The 21,386-nt window shown below is 37.8% G+C and overlaps 1 protein-coding gene across 1 annotated transcript in view; it reads left to right on the top strand.

The window, feature by feature from the left end:
* The window catches only part of Emc2 (ER membrane protein complex subunit 2), a 33,563-nt gene that overhangs the window by 5,299 nt on the left and 6,878 nt on the right, over positions 1-21,386 (top strand). Inside the window, exons 2-10 of the mRNA XM_027431448.2 lie at positions 1,742-1,855; positions 3,008-3,072; positions 3,437-3,522; positions 5,263-5,320; positions 14,605-14,690; positions 14,830-14,889; positions 17,680-17,761; positions 18,577-18,687; positions 20,756-20,860. Coding sequence (XP_027287249.1) covers positions 1,742-1,855; positions 3,008-3,072; positions 3,437-3,522; positions 5,263-5,320; positions 14,605-14,690; positions 14,830-14,889; positions 17,680-17,761; positions 18,577-18,687; positions 20,756-20,860 — 767 coding nt within the window. The remainder of the gene's footprint in view (positions 1-1,741; positions 1,856-3,007; positions 3,073-3,436; positions 3,523-5,262; positions 5,321-14,604; positions 14,691-14,829; positions 14,890-17,679; positions 17,762-18,576; positions 18,688-20,755; positions 20,861-21,386) is intronic.

Genomic DNA, 21,386 nt, shown 5'->3' with positions numbered 1-21,386 from the left:
TCACCATTTTAGGTTGATGAGGCAGATTTGATCTAAGTCTTAGTGCTCAGACTGGATTCCTTGCTCTTTTTGCTTCTTAGTATGTGTAGCCAGGTGTCAGCCTGTTTTTTCCAGTGAAGAACCAGATAGTAAACATCAGCGGCTTTGTGTATTGTTTGGCTCCCATTGGCTATACCTGTATATAACATTGCAGCTCAAAAAAGTAAAAAAAAAAAAAAAAAAAGCCATAGGTTCTAGTAAAACTTTGCCTCCAAAATAATTGACTGCAAATTTTGGCCACGAGGTGGTAGTTTCTTGACTCAAGTGTAAACTCTTCGATAAAATGCAAAGTAAAGAGCAAGCCAGAGGTGCTGTAAACACACTGAGATGATAGTATTTGCAGTTATAGATGAAGATAGAATGAGTAGGGCAAAGTTCTAGAATCTGCTGATTCAGGGACCATAGAAAACAAGCAGTATGCATGAAAAACTGAACAAAATATTAGTGGCTGAAATATTAGCAATGGCTGTTTCTTAAAAGCTCATCTTATGCCAGGTCCTGTTTTCAACACATACAGTTAATTAATAATGTTCATTACAATAGCCAAATTATACAAGTATTGTTTTATATTCACTTGATAGAGGAGGACATTGAAGTGCAAAGTGAGTAACTCAGCTAATTTAACACAAGTAGAAAGTGTCAGTGTTGAGATTTGAACCCTGGCAGTTTGAGTAATGCATTTCCACTCTTGATCTTTGTGTACAGATTAAAAATAAGAAACCATGTATGTACTCAGTTGGACAGTTAGTCATACCTTAACTATTGGTCTTAGTTCCGGCCAACACAACAACTATGCCACTGTGGATGTCTTGAACTATAAATTGTTTTCTGTGCCTTTCTGGAGGCAGATCCAGTGTCCAGTGAGGACTAGACAGCTAGTGTCTGACAGCAAAGACAAAACCTCTGCTGTCTTGTGAGGGCACGTCACCACTTTGAGTCTTGGGATCTTTAAAAAACTTGAAAAGAGTCATACACATTTAGCCTATAATATTATTTAAAAGGAACCAGATTAGATATGCTTCTAGAATACTTTGATTTTTTTTTTTTTATAGTCAGTTCTTAGCCCTCCGGACAGGGCTTTTAGTTTCATTAATTTTTAATGGGATTTTTGTTTTGCTTTAAAGAAAATAGATTGTTTTTGGCTTATGGTGAAGGCATTCTGGCTCTCAGCTACTGGGGAAGGCTGACAGTTTGTGAATAGACAAGACCTAAGGGGCAGAACTGCTTTTCTTTCAAAATTCAGGAACTTGTGTCACGAATAGCCCCCTGTGATAACTAATACCCCTGTCAACTCACTCCTGATACTGGTTTGACCCTTCATTAGGACAGAGCCCTAAGATCTAATGCCACTTAAAGGTTCCACTCCAGTCTGGGTTATTAGGAATCAGATTTCCAACCTCGGAACTTTGGGAGAGACATTTAAACCATAGCAGAGTTCTTTATTCTAGAATTTCCTGTTGTATTGTAATTCACAAAGTTGTTCTCGATTTTATGATAATTATTTGGTCTTACTGATGTTATTCATATTATTTCCTAAGTTCAATCAAAGATTTCCTTTGTTGTAGTTGTTTTCTTGTTTACTTCCCTGCACCTCATAGTTAGAGTTCATTTCCATATGTAAATAGTTGATTTCATTCAGTCAGTATTTTAAAATCTATCATATGTTTATATATGTAAAGAATGTGAATGTTATATTTTTCAGAAATGCGAGATAAAATGAGAAAATGGAGAGAAGAAAATTCAAGAAATAGTGAACAAATCATGGAAGTCGGAGAAGAATTAATTAATGATTATGCTTCTAAGCTTGGAGACGACAGTAAGTGTTCATTTATTATGTGTAGGCCCAGCATGTCTTATGATTCTTCATATTTAATGTGTTTTTATTCAATTTTACGTATCAGATATATCACTCCTTTTTTGAAGAAGTGTAGTGAATGGTGTTGTAGTTTAAGGAGCGTTTACAGTTGTTGGCAGTAGTTGCATCTATTTCTGTGATACAGCACCATGACTGTGACAGCTAATAGAAGAAAGAGTCCGCGCTGGCTAGTTTTATGTAGCGTTTCACAGGCTGGCGTCTTTTTGGAAGAAGGACCTCAGCTGAGCAAATGCCTCCACCAGACTGGCGTGTGGGCCAGCCCTTGGTGCATTCTCTTGACTGATGATGTGTGTGGAGGGCCCAGTTCACCCTGGGCAGGTTATAGAAGGCAGGCGAGCAAGCCACGAGGAGCAAGCCAGTAAGCAGCACTCCTCCATTGCCTAGTCACTGGTTCCTGCTCCATATTCTTGTGTTGAGTTCTTGCTCTGACTTTCTTGGATGACAGATTTCAAGCTATAAGAGGAAATAAACCCTTTCCTCCCCAAATTAATTGCTTTTGGTAGTGGTGTTTCATCACAGCAACAGACGAGTTACGACAGTTTTTCTGGAGTTATGGTTCCAGGAGGTTAGAGCCCATAATGGTGGCAGGAGCAGGAAACTGGAGACTCACTTCTCGAACTACAGTCATGAAGTTTTGAAAGGCTTTGAAAGCTCAGATCCTGCTCCCCAGAGATGGACTCCTCCAGCAAGGTCCCCAGACATCTGTGGACCAAGTCTCCAAGTGCCAGAGACTGTGGGACAGTCTTATTCAAACCACCACAGTATTGAAGCCATTGAACAGGCACTTAGGTTTTAAAGGCTCACAAAGCTGGTAAATGTTTAGTTAATGTATATTTCATAATGGCATTCTGATCTAGTCAAAATGTATTTCATAGAGAATTTTAGAATTTGGTATGTGTTAAATACTAATTTTTTTTTACTTTAGAAGATTTTATATTGCTGAATATATATACAGATACATTCTTAAGTTTAGAAGTATAATTACTAATAAGTAATACTCTCTAAAATATTTGAAAGTAGAAGAATTTATTAATTTCTGCTTGGGAAATTTCTATATTAAATTCAGGGTTTTTTCCCATCTCATGTTTCTAGTTTGGATCATATATGAACAAGTGATGATTGCAGCCCTAGACTATGGTCGCGATGATTTGGCATTGGTGAGTATTTAATCTGATTATATTTTACCCTATATTCAATTTGCTTCATGAGTTATATACTAGTGAGTGGTTAAGGCTTACTGTAAGGCATGTATCGATGCTTTTTATAACAGGTTTTGAATGTTTCTCTTAACAGGAAGCTAGTATTAGGGCTGTAATGCAGTGGTGGGATGCTTGGCTAGCTTGTAGAAGGTTCTGCGCTCTAGCATCATGCACACAAAAGAAAACAACGGAATGCTCTAGCAATAAAACAGGAAAGGAAACTAGATACTTTAGATCATTTTTAAATAGAACGTTTTTATGTGCCGGAATCACACTTGTTCAAGTCTTTTTATTGTTGTTGTTTAACCCCTTATGTTTTCAGTTTTGTCTTCAGGAGTTAAGAAGACAGTTCCCTGGTAGTCACAGAGTTAAGCGGCTAACGGGCATGCGCTTTGAAGCTATGGAAAGGTAAACGTCTGGTGAACAATGTAATGTCACTTAAACATGGCAGACATGGAAGCTGTATCCACAGTACATCACTGATGCAGGAGGGCCTTGCTGTCTGAGCTCTGTCTCATGTCAGGGTTCTTCTCAATACAAATCCCGCCCATACTGCTAGGAGATAGCATTGGACATGAACCCATTTGCTACTCTGCCTAGTGAAATTAGGTCCTGCTCTACCGGAAGAACTGACTTGAGATCCCAGGTCTAGCCTTTTCTAGTTTTGGACTTGACAAATGAGTATCAAGTCTTTTCAGCTTTCTTCCTCTAAATTAGGGTCTGGCCTACTTTCTAGGGTTTGCAGGAAGCATACACCCCGTCATGCATACACTCTCAAAGTACATGGAAGATAAGGTCATCGCTTGGATCAAGAGTTTTCAATCCTTTAGAAAAATAACTCCTTTTGAAAACTGCATTTTGCCCAGAAATGGCCTGTGGAGTCCACAGGTGGGGACGCTCTGCTCTTGGACCCATGCTGAGAGATCTGAAGCACATGTGTGGCCAACACAGGAGAATGAATTGTGGCTAGAGAGTCTCGGCTGGAATTGAAGCTGGAGCTTCCAGGCAGTTACGTTTCTTTGTCACTAATATGCCGTGCTAAGGGTGTCAGCTGAGGATAAGAACCCATTTTAGGTTATCTAAGGAAAGTGACACCCTTTGGATTTAACTGTACAACATTCTGTGTAACTGTATAGTCTAATAAAGAACAGTTTTTTGAGCCTCTCATGCTATTACTGTAAATTATAGCAGGGCATAGAGGATGGGTGGAAGCAATTAAGAGAAAGCAGACCATCAATAACATTTTAGAAGTAAAGGGAAAGATAAAAATGACTCTTTGAGCTGAGTTGTCGTCAACCTAAGAAAACAAAAAGAAAAATAGGAAACAGGTTTGGTTGGAAAAATTGTGTTTGGTGCAGCACTGTGATGTCAGATTGAATAAGGGACAGTTGGAATATATTCTTGGGCGAGGTGTCCATGGGGCCCAGTGGAGACTACATTTCCCCTTTGGATGTGTCAGCTTGTATTGGTAGGGCAGTGGGAGTGAGGGTGTCATCCAGTGCTCTCTGCACCTGTCAACAGTTTTGAATGTGTTCTTGTTGCTTGGCACTTCAAGTAATCTGGCCTGAGGTTTTCCTCATTGTTGGAAACATAGAAATGAGCCTCTCTCACCTGTTTTTCACTTTGTCGGCTTTCCACACAGAGCTTTGAGTGTGTGTGTATGGTTCTCACACACATTCAGTCCGCTGATACCAGTGTGTCTGCAGTAGCCAAGTCCACTGTTGCTCTTGCTTTTAAATCTTTGCCCTTTACTTCCAACATGTACCCGGTGGCCTGTTTTCTATCTTCAGTTTCTCATCCATTCTATTTCCGTGTACTCTGCTGCAGCTTGTAACTCTAATGCCACAATCTCAAAAATAAAAAAAAAAAAAGCTAAAAATAAAAAAATAAATTAAATGAAAGCTAGTTTTTAACCTTGGTTGATAGTTCTTATCTTTGAATTTAGATGAAATTAATGATGATTTTTTTTTGTAGGTTTCTCTGTAAATACTTTGATTTTTTTGTTCTTAAAAGTAAACTAAATGTTTGCTGTAAAATGAAAATAGGAAGATTTGCGTAGATGTTATCAATGATGAGAAAGCCCTATTTAGTATTTTCTTGTATTTATTTTATAGTAATGATTCCTGATATATCTTTCTTTTTAAATAGATATGATGATGCTATACAACTGTATGACCGAATTTTGCAAGAAGATCCAACAAACACCGTAAGTTTGTACGTTGTCCTGAAAGTGACTTAAAGATTAATGTCAGGGTAAAATGAGTTAGTAGAGGAAATACTGAAACGGATTGTTCCTTTTTCTTTTATATGGTTTAGGTGAGCCTTGCTTTAGTTTTAAGATATTTGTTAGTCTTCAATAAGATTACCCATTTGTCTTATTTAGAGAATTAGTTAAAACTTGGTGAGGGCCAACTCTGCTTACCTAACAGCCCAGCAAGGCTCTTTCCATGTTATGACGATTCCTTAAGTACCAGCTTGCTTTATTGTTTGTGGATACTTTTCAGTTATCCTAATTAAAATGAAAGATGTCATCTCAGTGATTGTTATATCAATTAGTGCAGATATTTATTTCCTTTTTTTTGCCTTCTTCCTACTTAATGCTTGCATTAAAGTTTCATTCAAATGTCATTAATTATTTGTTTTAAAATTCCTTAGTTGTCTTTTTTAATGTGTTTAATTTAATAAGCTGACATCATAGCTTGCCTCAATTTTTCAATAAATGGAAAGTTACAGGGAAGTTGTAGACAGTCATCTTTATGTCTTTTTTACACTTACAACTGCAAAAAGCAATACTTTTAGAATTAAGAAATGTTTTAAAAATTGCTTTATTTTTATGGGTATGGGTGTTTTGCATACATGTAAATCTGTGCACAATTTGTGTTCCGCACCTGTGAAGGCCAGAAGAGAGTGTCATATCCTTGGGACTGGAGTTACAGAAGGTTGTGAACCCCATGTGGTGCTGGGAATCAAACCTGGGTCCTCTGGAAGAGAAACCAGCACTGTTTACGGCCCAGACATTTCTGTAGCCCCTACTTATGCAATTGTTAAACAAACACCAGGTTTTCTTCTTATAAAAGGAAAGATTGTTATATTCACACAAGGTAAATTAAGAAAAGTTTTCTTTTTGGCAAATATATCTTTAAAAGTTACCATTAAAAAATATCATGTGATGTATTTTTATAGATTTTATGATGCCATAATATTTAATTGAACAATAGTGGTACTGAGTAGTGGTAGAATACATCTTTAATCCTAGCACTTTGGAGGCAAAGGAAGGGATATTCCTCTGAGTTTGAAACCAGCATGGTCTACCGAGCCAGTTCCAAGACAGCAAAGGCTAAACAGAGAAGCCCTGTCTCAGAAAAAAAAAAAGAAAGAAAAGAAAAAAAAAAGGAAAGAAAGAAAAGAACAGTGGCAATTTATCCAAAAGAAATTATTGGTGGCAACATTGCAAATTATTTCACAATAACTAATATACTGATATAAATTTACTAATTTCAAAATAATTTTCTAATTTTTACTATCTTAATAGCTTGTCTTGTGCCTTAGAAAACATTACTTTTAAAAAGTACCACTTAGGTCTAGGGAGATGGCTCAGCTGTTCAGAGACTGGCTGCTCATTCAGAGCACCCAGGTTCAATTGGAAGTACCACATTGTGGCTCACAACCATGTGTAACTCCAGTCCTGAGAGATCTGATGCTCTCTTCTGACTTCTGCAGGCACAAGACATACACATTATACACAGATATGCATGACAAGCAGGCAAAACACCTGTACACCTAATAATATAAATTAAATTAGAAAGTACCACCTTTCTATATTGCTAAATATTTTCTCTTGTACTAGCTCATAAGCTCAAGCTCAAATGGCACTCCTGTGCCATTTAGCCATATATTGAAAAAAGTGAAATCAAGTTTCTGAGTTTCCTATGCTTTCCACATGTAGGTTGATATGAGTAGCTAATAATCTGTTTTCTTCGAGTCAGAGATGTTACTTCTGCTTTGTTTTCAGTGGGGATATTTTAATAAATTACCTCACTTAAAGGCAACGGCTGAGGATGTCACTTAGTGGTAGAGTACTAGTGACGCCCTTGTTTCGTCTCCAAGACAACAAACAAGAAAGAGTTTGGTGATTTATAGTTTAATATGACTTTGTCTTCCTTTTCATATCTTGTGGACCTTTGTAGTTTTTCAAGACAGGCTAAAAGAGAGATCCACCTTATTTCTTTCAGAGTATGGGTGAGGGGACAGCAAGTAGACCTGAGTGTTAGACGCCCTGAACAAGGTGACTGCGTTCAGGTTTCTCAGGTGCATTATTAGTTATGAAATGTAATCAGGTCTTCTCAAGCTCCTCCTTTGTTTCCTAGATACTTACTGAGTATTTCTCATAAGCCACCAGAAAGTTTGTGACAGAGCAATAAAGGCCAGCTCTGTTCTTCTACCCTTAGGAGGGAAGTGTAGTGGGCATTGAGGGAAAAGACACAAAGCCATTCAGAAGGTCAAACTAACATATCTACTAGAAGACTTCACTTTAATATTACACAGCTGAGTTACTGGGTTGAAGGCACCTCTGTTTCTTTTTCTAAAGCAAATTCGAGGCATAACCTCCAAGATGAAAGTCCTGCATTGTCTAACAGTGATCATCTGACCCTTTTGTCTTGTGCATCTGTGTTTAATGAAGAAATGGATCTGTACGTCCAGTTTTAAAAGACCCTCCTCATTCACAAACATTCATTATTCCATCAGAGACACTGAGTGTTTACACTCGGGACCGGACAGAAGGGTGCCTCAGAGAGAGGCTTGCCTTGTCTTTGTTTTCCAGGAGGTTTCATTATATGACAAGCATCTTTTGAACCCTGAAATTGATTTATTAAGTTTTGATTCTTTTGAGACTTTCAATGTGAGTTTTGCCCCTCAGAGACTGTAAAGAATGAGTGTGCTTGAATGAAAAAAGGCAGTGGTTTGGAGAACGACATTCAATCCCACGTGAATGGCACAAGGTTTCACATTAAGTGCAAGCCTTCCTTAGGGAAGGAAAGAATGTGATGGTTAGAATTAAGTTTTCAGATTTTTGAGAAGGTTAGGAAAAGGAATATTTTCTCCTTATCTAATTTTTAAATTTTGTACAGTATATTTTTTAAAAGTTTTGGATAGTCAGATTAGGATAGTTGGGTTAAAAATTGCAGATAGTCAAAAATGATATGTGGGGAAAAAAATGTGTCAGTCCTGCCCCTGAGCTCAAGTCCTCCTCCCCTTGTCTTCCTGGGCATATTGTTGATTTACTATGGTTTGCTTTCAAATAAATTTTTTAATGCACAGACAAGCTGCATACCTGTACCCCCTTCCCCGTGTGTGTGTGTGGGGGGGGTGGTGGTGGTGATCAAGTACTTGAAGTTTTATTTTGGAACTAGATAGACCTGCCTCCGTGCCTGGTGGGGATACTTTGAGGTTACACTCTCTTTGTGGCTGGAGAACCTGGAACCCCTTTCTCTTTGCTAAGCAACTCTTCTGTCCTTTCTGGGCTCTGAAATCTAGAGTTCAGGGAGTTGGAGATTGTGTTCTAGTGGGTGGGACATAGTAATCCTTTAATCCATTTCTAGAGGTTATCTGTCTGCAAGCAATCTATTATTAAAGATGTATCATGTGTCATGTCTTAAAATTGGTCTAATTGTGTGTAAGTTTTTAGAAGTCATGGAACTAATTTGATGAAGGTTTTTATTCATGATTTCTTAAAATTTAAAGCTGTGTGTGTGTGTGTGTGTGTGTGTGTGTGTGTGTGTGTGTGTGTGTGTGTGTGTTGTTTATTTGTTTTAGACAGGGTTGCTATGTTAAATTGTCCTAGTTAGGGCTAGCATTGCTGTGATGAATCGCTGTACAAAAAGCAACATGGGGAGGAAAGGGTTTATTTGGTTTCCACTTGCATATCACTGTTCATCATCGAAGGAAGTCAGGACCAAACTCAAATAAGGTAGGACGTGAAGGCAGGAGCTGATGCAGAGGCCATGAAGGAGAGCTGCTTCCTGTCTTGCTCCTCATGGCTCCTTCAGCCTTTCTTATCGAACCCAGGACCATCAGTACAGGAGTGGCTCCACCCACAGTGAGCTGAGACCTACCCATCAATCACTAATTAAGAACTGCCTTTACAGCCTACAGCCTCATCTTATGGAGGCATTTTCTCAGTTGAGGCCCCCTCCTCCCCGATGACGCTTGTTTCTGTCAAGTTGACACAAAACTAGCCAGCACAGTCATATAGGCTGACCTGGTGTGCTCATTTTGTGGCCCAGGGTGGCCTTGAATTTTCAGTGTTCCTACAGTTTAGTTAGCCATTCATATTTGGGGAATATAGACATGTAAAACTGTGCCTACACATAGCTTCTATGTAGTTTTAACTGGAAAAACCTTACAGGAACATCTGTGTTCAAATTCTATTCACCCCTGCGTCTGGCTCTCCTGTGTCCACTTTCCCTTCTTTTATTTCAGTGGAAATGAGACTATCCTGTGTGTCCTATTGAGGATGTAGAAATAAATATATTATATTTGCAAAATAGATTTAGCCTAGAAGAGTCAATTCTCTGAAACCAGGAATTAAACCTTACTTATTTGGTTTTTGTTGAAGGAAACAGTATCTGATCTAGGATGTGCTGTTGGCCTATTTATTCATTTTTGAGCAGTATAGTAAATTGTTTGGGATCTGTTGTACTTTTTAGTAGTTTGGACTGTTGCAAATAGTTTCTGCAGAACTATTATTGTATTTTATAATGTATCCAGATTGTTAATTCAGAATATTGATTGACATTAAGGGATGAACTATTGGAGTTAGTACAGGCTAAAATTCTAACCCTCTTTTAAAGGTTGATTTTTAAATTTTAAGAATTAAATTAAGTCACTGGAGCTGGAGGTACAGGTGGTTGTGAGCCACCTGATGTGTGTGCTGGGAACTGAACTCAAGTCCTGGAAGAGCAGCAAGTGTACTCAATTACTGAGCCATCTTTCCAGCCCCTAAAATTCTAATCTCTGTGAGTACAAAAAGAGATATCACTTATTTAATGTGTTCTGGTTTTGTTAGGTCTGATGCAAGTAAGGTGTGTATATTTAGAATAGCTTGTGTTTTCCACTCTACTACCAACTTAGAATAAGGCTATACCTTTGTGCCAAGCAAGGTGTGATACGGGAATACAGATGACATCTTGGAGAGTAATGGAGTTGAAAAGACTAAGATAGTCAAATGTGGTGTTTCTTGAATGTTTACTGTGAGTCCTTATGGAGCTGAGCACTAATGTGTCATCTGATAACTATCACTGTAATTCTATAATTTTGTCAGATGGTACTATCTTTATAAGGGGACCAGATCATAGAGAAGTTAAGATACCAATCCATCATCATGCCCTAATAAGTGCAGACACTGAAATAGCGGTTTAAGTCTAGAGACAGCCCTTGATCGTGATCAACTAAGCCATGGCGATGAATAGAGTTGGGATTCCATTTTGTCCTTCCTACAAAAATTTCATTCTGCAAATGCCATTCAGCTAGACGGCAATTGCGGTCATGTACACACTATAGAGTGTACATGAAGGCAAACCACTTGCTTTTATCCCTTCCTATTTCATTGGCATAGATTGTAATAAATTTTGCACTAGGAAGTCACGATAGGTAGAGTAAAGCTCCTTTCTTTACATACATTTTTATATGCACTGAATAGCACTCAAAAGCCAAGAGAAGCCTTTTTTTGAACCTTAGTCTGGTTGCTTGGTAATCCTTCAAAACCCACAGGCTTTGTGGCTGTCTACAGATGTGTTGTTTGACTCTGGGCTAGAATTTGTGAATTGCAATTGGACAGCGGAGTGGTGAGTGTCCAAGAACAAGAATCGGCAGGAGAGCAGAGTGAAAGTGTGCAGGGCCTGAAGCTTTGCTGTGGGCGTCGAGACTGGCTCTTGTTTATATGAAAGGAGGAGACTTAATCATCACTGCCTGTTTCTCAGGTGCTCTCCAGTTGTAAAGTATGTGAGGCAGCTGCTTTCTGTCTTCCTTGTCTGCCTGCTCTCTCAGTGTCCAGCACTGCTCAGTGTGAACGAGGACGCTGACATGGGCTTCGGTTCCCCTCTTAGCTCTGCGAAACACTCACAACTCTAGGGATATTCTATATGATGCAGTGTAGATTCTCTACTTAAAATTCAAAGCAATGGCAAGATTTTAAGACTTGAATAGCTTTCCCTTTATGATTCTACAGCAAAAACAAAGAGTATGTTTTTGAAGTCTTTTTTTTTTCATAATAGAAATTTTAATGTAGATAGTGAAATCTCTCAGAAGTTAGACAGACACACCTTATGTTAAGACTTAAATTTATTTCTGCCAAGATTTATCCAAATAAAAAGTTTAGGAAAGTTCAGAAAATTGTTAATATATTACTGGATAAGAAAAGGTACAAGCAAGAAATACAAACTGAGACTGGTTGAACACTGTAGACTAAGATTCCGTCTGGTAGAGTGCTAATCTGCTGTCTACTCTAACCCTTCCTTCTGCCTGGCTGCCTGGCTGTACTTTGATGGCCGACTGCTGTGCACTAATGGTGTGAAGCCCAGTGCTATGGGAGCCTCTGCAGCTGCTCATCCCTGTTCTTGTTGCCCTTCGCACTCGTGCGTCTCCTGCGCTCTGCCATGCTTGATCTTCCCGGACTCTTAGCTCCAGGCAGGACACTAGATATAACACCTACCTTGTTCCTCACTTCTCAGGAATCAGGTCTTTATTACCGATGTCCTTCGGTACATTTAAAGATACTTATTCTATGTATTTAGTCCAGTTCTTTGGCTGGTTTTAGTCAGGAAAGTAAATCTTGTGTCTTCTACTCCATTTAGACCAGAAATGAGGCGATTTGGAGAGATGAAAAGGTAGGTGTGTGTGTGTGTGTGTGTGTGTGTGTGTGTGTGTGTGTGTGTGTGTGTGTGTGAGATGAAATTATATTATAATCTCAAGAGATACTTTTTCAATATTAAAATCACTCCCCTTGGATCATTCTAAAGTAGAGCTTTCCAGAGTCTCCTGCACATGGTGAAAGGTGTTAGTTAGTGTTCTCAACAATAGAGAACTGGTTCTGAAGTCAAATAACTGAACAAGTTACAGCATTATTAGGTGTTTTCAGTACATCTTGAAACTCTTACCACATTGCTGTGCTTATGGCTGTTCCTACGGCACCTTTTCCTCGAATTCTAAGCGTACTGTTTGCTATTCTCATTTGTTCTTTGACTGTGTCTTGACTCTCCAGTATGTTCAGTCAGTTCTCAGTGTATCTGTGCCTCCAGTGCTGTGTGGACTGGGTCAAAGTGCAAGTGAGCAAAGCCAGTCTGTGCCAGTCCGCAGAGATCTCGGTAGAGTTGACGCGCTCACTGACCAAGGCCCAGGGATAGTAGTGGCTAGCCCTTTGTGTGCTCTGTGTTGGCACTTGGAGGGAAGTGGAGGTAGCAAGATTCTTAGCAGGTTAAGAAAGTTGGTAAGTCACAGTTGAGAATTAGTTCATTTCAAAACCTAGACTTTTTTGCTCTGTTATACTTCATATGGAAAAAATAGTGTTGTAGAAAAAAATGAAAAAAAAGGCTACATTTTATATCAAATTTAATTTTGTTCCAAATATTTATTTATTTAAAAGTATTCTATCTCCTTGAAGAAGTCAGTTTCTTATCCGGGCCTGGTAGTGTATTCCTATAATGTCAGGACTTGGGAGACTGAAGGAGGAGGGTGAATTCAGGGCTAACCTGAGCTAGATAATGAGACTCTGGTCTCAAAAGGGAAAAAAAAAACAGACAGAGACAGAGGGAGCAGAGATAAGAGAAAGAATGAGTTAGGTTATGCCTCCTTTTCAGTACTTGAGTTAAGGATCCCACTGTAAGTGCGGTGTTTTTCTAATGGCTTTAGAGTGTGCTTTACTGTCAGACCTTTAACTTTAACTTGTGAATTCTTGAGATTTTCTAAATTTTAAACTTACTTTGATTCTGCTGTTTTACCTGGTAAAGCAAATCTCTCCAAACTCCAAGAAGAAACTAAACAATTGGATGTGCCTACCGTGTGGCTTTATGTGGCCCTTTAGCATAAGCTAATAATCAAGGATATGTGTTATTAAATACGTCATTACTAAAATATTGTTGGCATCATTACATTTTTCTTAGGCTTGAGCCCGAGTCTCTTGTAATTTCTCTCTGTCTTGTTGAGAATCAAACCAATGAGCACCCATTCTATTGTGTGTAATTCCCAGTAGTTTAAAGAGGCTTCATCCATTTTCCCTTTTCTGTCTGTATCTTGTGTATCTTGTGTATTCTTATAAAGCAATAAATCATGTTCATAATAAATGAGGACTACTTGGCCCTAGTCATATTTTATTTTGTTTTTCCTGTATTTGAATTGAACAGAGTTCAAGGTGATGCACATGTAATTCTTTAAACAGTGCTGTCTGTTCCTGGCAGCTTGCTATGGTCTTGAACTTACGGTGGTACCCTTTCTCCTGCCTTGCTTACGTGTTTCTGCCAGGGTGCACTGTCCCATGGGTCGCTCCCTGGCCTGCTTTCTCTTGGCTACCTACCCTTTCTGTTGCATTGTGGGTATCTACAACTAGCCTCTTCTTGGCTACCTGCTCTTTCTGCTACAGTGCGGGTGTCTACAGCTAGACTCCTCTTTATCTACAGCTAGCCTCCTCTTTCGTCTTCTCCTTCCAGTCCTCCCACTGTACTGTAGTTTATTGGGGTCCTGTCTCTTTTGCCATGACATCCGAGATCTTTTTGTCATTGCTCTCAACTGCTTTAAAAGCATACTAAATGCGTATTTCTCATGAGATAGCTCTTATAAGAAATGGTTTATTTCCTTATTTATCATTTCAATATCTGGTACAGTACCTGGCAAACCACAGTTCTCTAATAGTTACTTGAAGAATGCATAAATTAGTAACACTAATTTCTGTATTTATCATTTTTGTAATTTTAAAATGTAAGTTTTAAATAATTTTATGAAGTATTTTTACCAAGACCTATTTTATTCTTTTTAAAGGTTCATAAGTAATTTGCTTTTCTCTTAAAATTGTGAAAAATTGTCAGAAGCCCGATTTGTAGAATGACATTCGAGTGTCAATTGTGCGGTTCCCCCCCCCCCAATCCCCACTGCCTCTTAAGATAGCAATCCTACGAATGAGGCGGAGTACAGAACATTAGGTTGGGTAGAGATGAAGAGTCCCTGCTGGCTTGTAATTACAGGGCTCTGGATGGTTATTTATTTGGATGAAATGATGCATAAGGGTTTGCATGCATCAAAAGTAAAGCATGTGTGATTGTTGGAGGGCTGTCTCAACTCCCCAGTGGGACGTCCTGGGGATGTTTATAAACTCTCACCAAGCAGTTCTTTCACAATGGAATTTCACTGGCATTGAGATAATAATTTGCACAGTCAAATTACTTTCTTTACAAAACCCAGGGACACGTGAGGACCTAATCCGTTATTAATGTCACCCCATAGGCTGCAAGAAAGCGTAAGATTGCCATTCGAAAAGCCCAGGGGAAAAATGTGGAGGCCATTCGAGAGCTGAATGAGTATCTGGAACAGTGAGTGTTTTACAAGAGGATTGTGTTTTGTTATTCTGATAAATCTTTTTTAATTAAAATGGAATTTGCATTTGATTTTCTAGGGTGTTCATTTATAGAGTATTTACACATATTCTTTTTCCTTATTTCCTCCCATCAGATTTGTTGGAGACCAAGAAGCCTGGCATGAGCTTGCAGAACTTTATATCAATGAACATGAGTAAGTTGTTAAAAACACATAGAATTTTAAGAATGAAATTGTAAAGTTTAGTAGACTCAGTCCCAGAAGATTGGAAAGAAGTCAGTCACCTAGCATTGTAGATGAGGAGGAACTAATTAAATGAGCAAATAAGTGAAAAATAATAAATAAAAATTATAGCTATAATACGTAAATAGCTTTTAACTGGGTCATTTGGTTTTACTAAAATATTGTTCAGAAAATAAGATTTTCTTTGAAAAACAAATGGGATCCTTTGGAATCTGAAAGGCCTTTTGCTAAGCTATTACTTTGGGGGAATCAAAATTGTGAATTTTAGAGTTCAGATTTCTCATATACAAAGAGTATTATGCTCCCCGCTGTTTAAAAATTCAGTCAATTGTATGCATTTATTAGCCTTGGTCCCAAGAGAATCAGCTCTTCCAGAGCAGAAGCGCCCTGTTGCCTGGGTTGAAAATGGAGTGTAAGCAGGAATGCTGGGTGCTGTAGGAACTTGGTTATTGGATAGTTAATGTTTTTGTTGGTTTTTATTGCTGTAGTGACAAGAGGAAATCCCGGTGTGAAAGGATTAGTGCAGGGTCCTATGGGGGTTTACAGACGTCACAGCATCAGCGCCAGCCTCTGTGTAAGGTGTGAGAGTTTGCTTTTCCTTTCCCTTTTAGCCCTAAATCTGAGGAACATCACGTTGTATCTTTGCTTCCTTTTGGATGAACAGAATTAGATTCCCATGTACATTTTCTTATTTGTGGGAATAGTTAACTTTGTTCTCAGTACTCCACACACACAGATGACACCAGAAATCAAGCAGAATGAGACCTTTGTATGCTGCCTTTGCCCAAGTCTGCACATACAAAGGACTGTGGGCATCATGTTCTTGATTGTATTGAAAGTGCTGTCTAGGATGACAGCCATAGCTGTCCTGTAGCATGCACGTGACATCTAAGAGCCATTCTTTCATCCTGTGTTGTGTTGTGTCAGAATCTCTTCCAGGGTGAGGGATCTGTGTACTGAGCTGTGTGCACAGGAGGTGTACATAGGTCTCCCTGTGAACCACATACAGTGTTTCAGAGCTGTGTTCACAGGACACGTTTATAGGTCTTCATGTGAACCACATACAGTGTTTCAATAGAAAACTAGATGTTCAGTGTGCATTGCAAATACTAACATTATATTTTATTTTCAAAAGGGAGGGTAATCATTTACAATTTCTCTGTATTTTTTGAAAATTCCTAACTAAAACAATTTTTAAAATCTCAAAGTATCAAGGAACTCTTTATTTTTTGAAGGTAAAGAAATACTTAATACAGAAATGCCAATAGAAGGTAAAGTCACTATTAAATTTACTTTAAATTCTACCACCCTAACTGCAGTGTTCCCTGCCTTACCTTGTATGCTGCATCAAAACCCACCTGAGTCTTGTAAGAGCATTTCCTCTTAACCGTAATTTGAATTTTTGCTGACCTGTTAGATAAAGGAACACTTTTAGATACTGAATGTCTAAGAGAGAGACTGCTTTCTTGTTATTTTTTAGGTAAGTAGATGTTAGATAGTCATTGTGGTTTTGATTTAGATTTGTACTTAGTCATTTCTTCAGCTACTTATTTAATGGATACCTTTTCAAAAATGAATTCTAAGTTTTAGGTAAAGATAAGAAGAGCTAAAAAGCTGCAGAAGTTGAATAGGGATCTGTGTGTAAGATCCAGAAATCTAAAATACGTTTTTTGAGAGTTTCCAGGATGAATTTAGTTCCTTGGTCCCTTTGTGTTTTAATGCAGTACCCACTGTCAGTTTCATTACTATTGTCAACACAATTTTCTGTAGTCGTGTGTGGAGCTCTATATAGGCAGGACAGGCAGTGGTCTATCATGGCTGTCTGCAGTGGTGCAGCCTGGGTTATAGCTGACTTCCATGTACCTCTGTTCTCTGCTAGACAACCTTAACATTAATTCTCTCCCTTTTTGGGTTTTGGAAAGATAAAATGGGTTGGTACATTTAAATATTTTGAGTAGCTGCAGGACGTCTGATGAACACTAAATGACTAAGTGTGGATTTAGACTATGCATTTCAGAAAAGATGGCAGATGTTAATATTGGCATATTGCTAGCAAGTATAGCTACCACCTCCCTTGGAATTAATCTTGCAACAGCTAAGTATTCTTTAGATTTCCCATAAATAGTGAGGATGGTTACACAGCTTGAAGCGTATAAAATTTGAAAGGTCTAAAAGCTGTTTCTACCAGAATTGCCCTGACGGCTCTCCCCGTGTGTTCTCAACACCACTCGATTTGATAGTAGTGGAAGACACATCAGATCTGACTTCACCTGTTATTGATAGCTTTAGAAACATACGATGTTATTCTGATTTGAATATAAACTTAATGAAAAGTCCTTGTTATAGAATAAACTGAAGGTTGTGTAGCGACTAGACAGTATTTCACTAAATGCTGTATTTCCTTCTGCTACTGTAACTGAGTGTTGATAGGACTTACGGAAGTTGTACTGCGTACCACTCTCAGGTGGAGCCTGAGGTACTGACGTGTAGGTGCCTCAGGAGTGAGCCAACTGTTAGAAAACTAATATCCTTTGATTATTTATAGATTACTTTGGAATTTCAACATAGATTTGTTTATTTGTTTCAATAAAAGTCTGGATATTAGTATTTTGATTTAATAAATGCTTGAAATCTGTTTATTTCAGAAATAAATATATGATGCCGCTAAGGTTTTACCATTATTTCAAGGTTATGTTTAATAAACTTGTGACAGAATGACTCTACCCCATGAATACTTTGCAGCTATGCCAAGGCAGCCTTTTGCTTGGAGGAGCTAATGATGACTAACCCTCACAACCATTTATACTGCCAGCAGTACGCTGAAGTAAGTGTTTGCAGCTACAACCCTGAGGTGACTTCTGCGGGTTTGTCTGCCGTTATGCTATGAAGTCTGTTTTCCTCATGAAAGACAAGCCTATCAGTATTTTATAACATAAGTAGTGAGAAAATACAAGTGAAAAAACTTAAATATTGAATTGAAATGCTAACTTTTCAGTTAGAAGTCCCAGATAAACTGAAATTCTTTGTAGTTTAATACAGTATTTATGTTGTTCTTTCCTAATTATGAATCAGTTACATCACAGTTGTCAATATTTAATTGTGCCTGGGATATTTATAAAGATGAGTGCTTTTAAATACATATTCTAGGAAATTCATGAGATATAGGAAATATGTATTTAATTTGCACAGTATTAGGAATTGCAGTATCCCTGAATGCTGTAAGGTTACAAAGACCTCAGTGTAAAAGAATATAAAATTATTATTGCTTTCATTATTAAAGTGCAGATGTAAAATGGCGAATTCATATTTGGAGTTAGATTTATAATAGAAGAAGTAGAAAATACAGAGTTGTGCTGCGGCAAGACCATTGAAATGAAACTGTGCTATGTTTTTTAATGTGACAAACTTTTGGTTATAACAGCTACTCCATGACCTTAATGTTCATAGCAGAGAAGAGTTCGGCAAGGGCAAGGGTGTGTTTTAAATTGTAGATGAACTACTTTAAGGTGAATTCCTTTAGCATGTTGCATTTGTTTATAGCATATCTGTTCTCATTACTTAATGCCTATGTATGATGGGACATGCTACATTTCAAAGTAGTAAAATAAACAGGCTTCAGCAATCTGTAACTCTTAACAGGTCAAATACACCCAAGGTGGACTTGAAAACCTCGAGCTTTCAAGAAAGTATTTTGCACAGGCACTGAAACTCAACAACCGAAACATGAGAGCTCTGTTTGGGCTTTACATGGTGAGTTGATGTGCGTGTTGAGCGTTACTGTGCGGAGTCTGGCCTTCTGTATTCTGTTGAGGAGCATAGTTAATTGTGAACAAGACGTTGCAAAGCAGCTTTAGTTGTGACTTTTCCTACATCTGTGCACTTTGACCTTTCATTTGAGATATATTTGGCATATCAAAATTGAACAGTATTAGATACTAAAGCATGGTGCATATTGTTCATTTGTTTGATATTCTTGGGTGTGTACCCAGTGATATTGTACTTCTTCCCTAATTATAAACACAAAAGATATTTTAAACTGTGCCAATAAAAAGTGCTAGAGAGTAAAATCTATAGTGTGTCAAATTTTAAATATTTTAAGGGTATAGAAAAACAGTTTGAAAATTATTTGTGGGATTACATAGTTATCATTTATGCATGCCCCGTGAAGAGCTTACAAACTTCAATTAGCAAGAACTATGGGAAAAGGGAAATTTGTCAAGCTTTAGAATATTTTTAAAATGAGTATCTGTTTGCAGTCAGAAAGGGTAGGGAAATTAACAGGTCCCTCAATTCTTTGGAATTGTGATTTACCTCTTGTAAATTTCCTTCTTTTTGAAATTTCTCACTTGAGAATTTCAAACCTGAGTGTAATGTTTTAATGAAATTCCTCCTCTCCCTCCATCTCCCCCTCATTTCCCTCCCAAACCCGTGTACTGAGTCCAGCTACTCTTGTCAATAATATCCTAGTCTTTTTTTTTGACGCTTTGATTAATGTCTTCTTGTTGAAGACAGTGAAAGAGAATTGATTGAGAGTATAGTAATATGAAGAAACAAATAAGTTTTATGAAAGAAATATGGTTAAAGTAGACCTCAAAAGAATTTGAGCAAAGTTTTCTTTGATTCTACCAGAAACAACTGCAGTGTCTTGGAGATGCACCTATTAGTTAGCAGTATCTAGTAAATCAAACGGCCATTTTTAGAGCTCTATCACGGCTTTTACCAAGAATTACTTGCTTGTATAGAGCATCTTGTATGCCAGACATTGCTCTGAGTTCTAGCTTTCATTTTAAATCAGTAGGTAGGTATTCATATCAGCTATTTAAACACATGCTCTAATTGCTACCTGAAATTCACAGATGGTGAAACTGAGATGCAAACACAATTAATTTACTCAAAGCTGAGCATAAAGCTCCTATGTTAAGATGGGATTCCAGCCCCGGTATTCAATTATTCAGTCTGTCAACCACTTGGATTTCATACCAAAATGTGAAAATAACTCAGAGCTGTAAAAATGTGCTACAAGAATACAGATATCCCACCGACTGCAGAGTAGAGAGTAGCTAGCCTGAAGGAGACCGGGTACAAAAGGAAAGCGTAGCCTTTCTTGAGTCTCACAGGCAGACCCTTAGAATAGGTATATTTAGAAATCGGACCAGAGTTCAACCTTCCTCTTCCCAGAAATGTAAAGATCTATTTTAAAACCAGTGTTTTTTTGAAGGTTTATAGGCTGTTTTGTAGATACTAGGCTAAGACTCTCTCATCCAACTACATCCTTTTTAAAGGCAGATGAAACTGTAGTGAATATTGAGTTCTGTGGAGTACAGTTGGAAGCTGATGAGAGAGAAGTGTCCTCTCTACGTCACAGGCCTCATTAACTTGTTCTCATCAAGTTAGATTATTTCTACTGGCCTGAATGTTTTTCACCTGTTAATACAGGAAGTTGTGCTAAATTGTTTTTGAGGTTCTTTCTGTTCATATTTGATACTGGAGATTTAATATTTTTCAGTAGCAAGAAATAACAATACCCTAAGTAAAGTGCTTTGAATTAAAAAGTATGATTTCATAGTGATAGAGATTTTACCTTTAAGAGCTGATGTAGATTACATAAGTTAATAATTTTAGATAAACTTTAAAATTTTCTCAGTCTTGTTATTTTGGGGATTATACTGCATTTTAAAGTACATTTTAATTTTTGAGCATTGATTTCATTCAGTGTTATTTTTATTTTATCAACTCTCTCCAGCTGTGACTCTTGCATGTTTTTTATTATCTTAACTAGAAAAGAATTTTGTTTTCGATGTTTCTTTTTTGTTTTTAGTCTGCAAGTCATATTGCTTCTAATCCAAAAGCAAGTGCAAAAATGAAAAAGGACAACATCAAATATGCTAGTTGGGCTGCTAATCAAATAAACAGGGCTTATCAGGTTAGTATTAACAATTTTGTTATGTAGAATGCTTGATATATTTCTTTGTCACTTTGGTCTCTGGAAACTACAAAGCCAAATGACTATTATTGGAAGTTTTGGGTTTTTTTAATGACTTGTGCCTTTATCAAATGTCTTCTTTATGACCTTCCCCCCACAAAGCAGTCTATTAGTTTTATGACATAATTAGCCTTTAATGTCTAAATCCTGTTTTTTAAATATAAAGGAATTAGAAAATCCAGAAGTTCAGCTAGAGGATGCCGCTTAGAAGCATATTGGATATAAGAATGCATTTTGATTGATAGTCTGTCAGGAAATAAAGAGAAGTGGAAGATAGGCCTAATGGTGAACCAACCAGACCTCGTATTAAAGCTTGCACTGTCTGTGTGTGCTCAGAGCTGTGGTAAACTTCTTGTGTTAAAGCTTGCACTGTCTGTGGGTGCTCAGAGCTATGGGAAATGTCTCTAGTTGTTAGTTTTCTGGAGTTCTTTTCTAGGGGATTTTTCTTTTTTTTCAGGAATCTTTT

The sequence above is a fragment of the Cricetulus griseus genome, chromosome 10 (assembly GCF_003668045.3).
Source record: "Cricetulus griseus strain 17A/GY chromosome 10, alternate assembly CriGri-PICRH-1.0, whole genome shotgun sequence".
In the NCBI taxonomy this organism is placed as follows: domain Eukaryota; kingdom Metazoa; phylum Chordata; class Mammalia; order Rodentia; family Cricetidae; genus Cricetulus; species Cricetulus griseus.
This window is presented reverse-complemented; position numbering and strand designations above follow the sequence as displayed.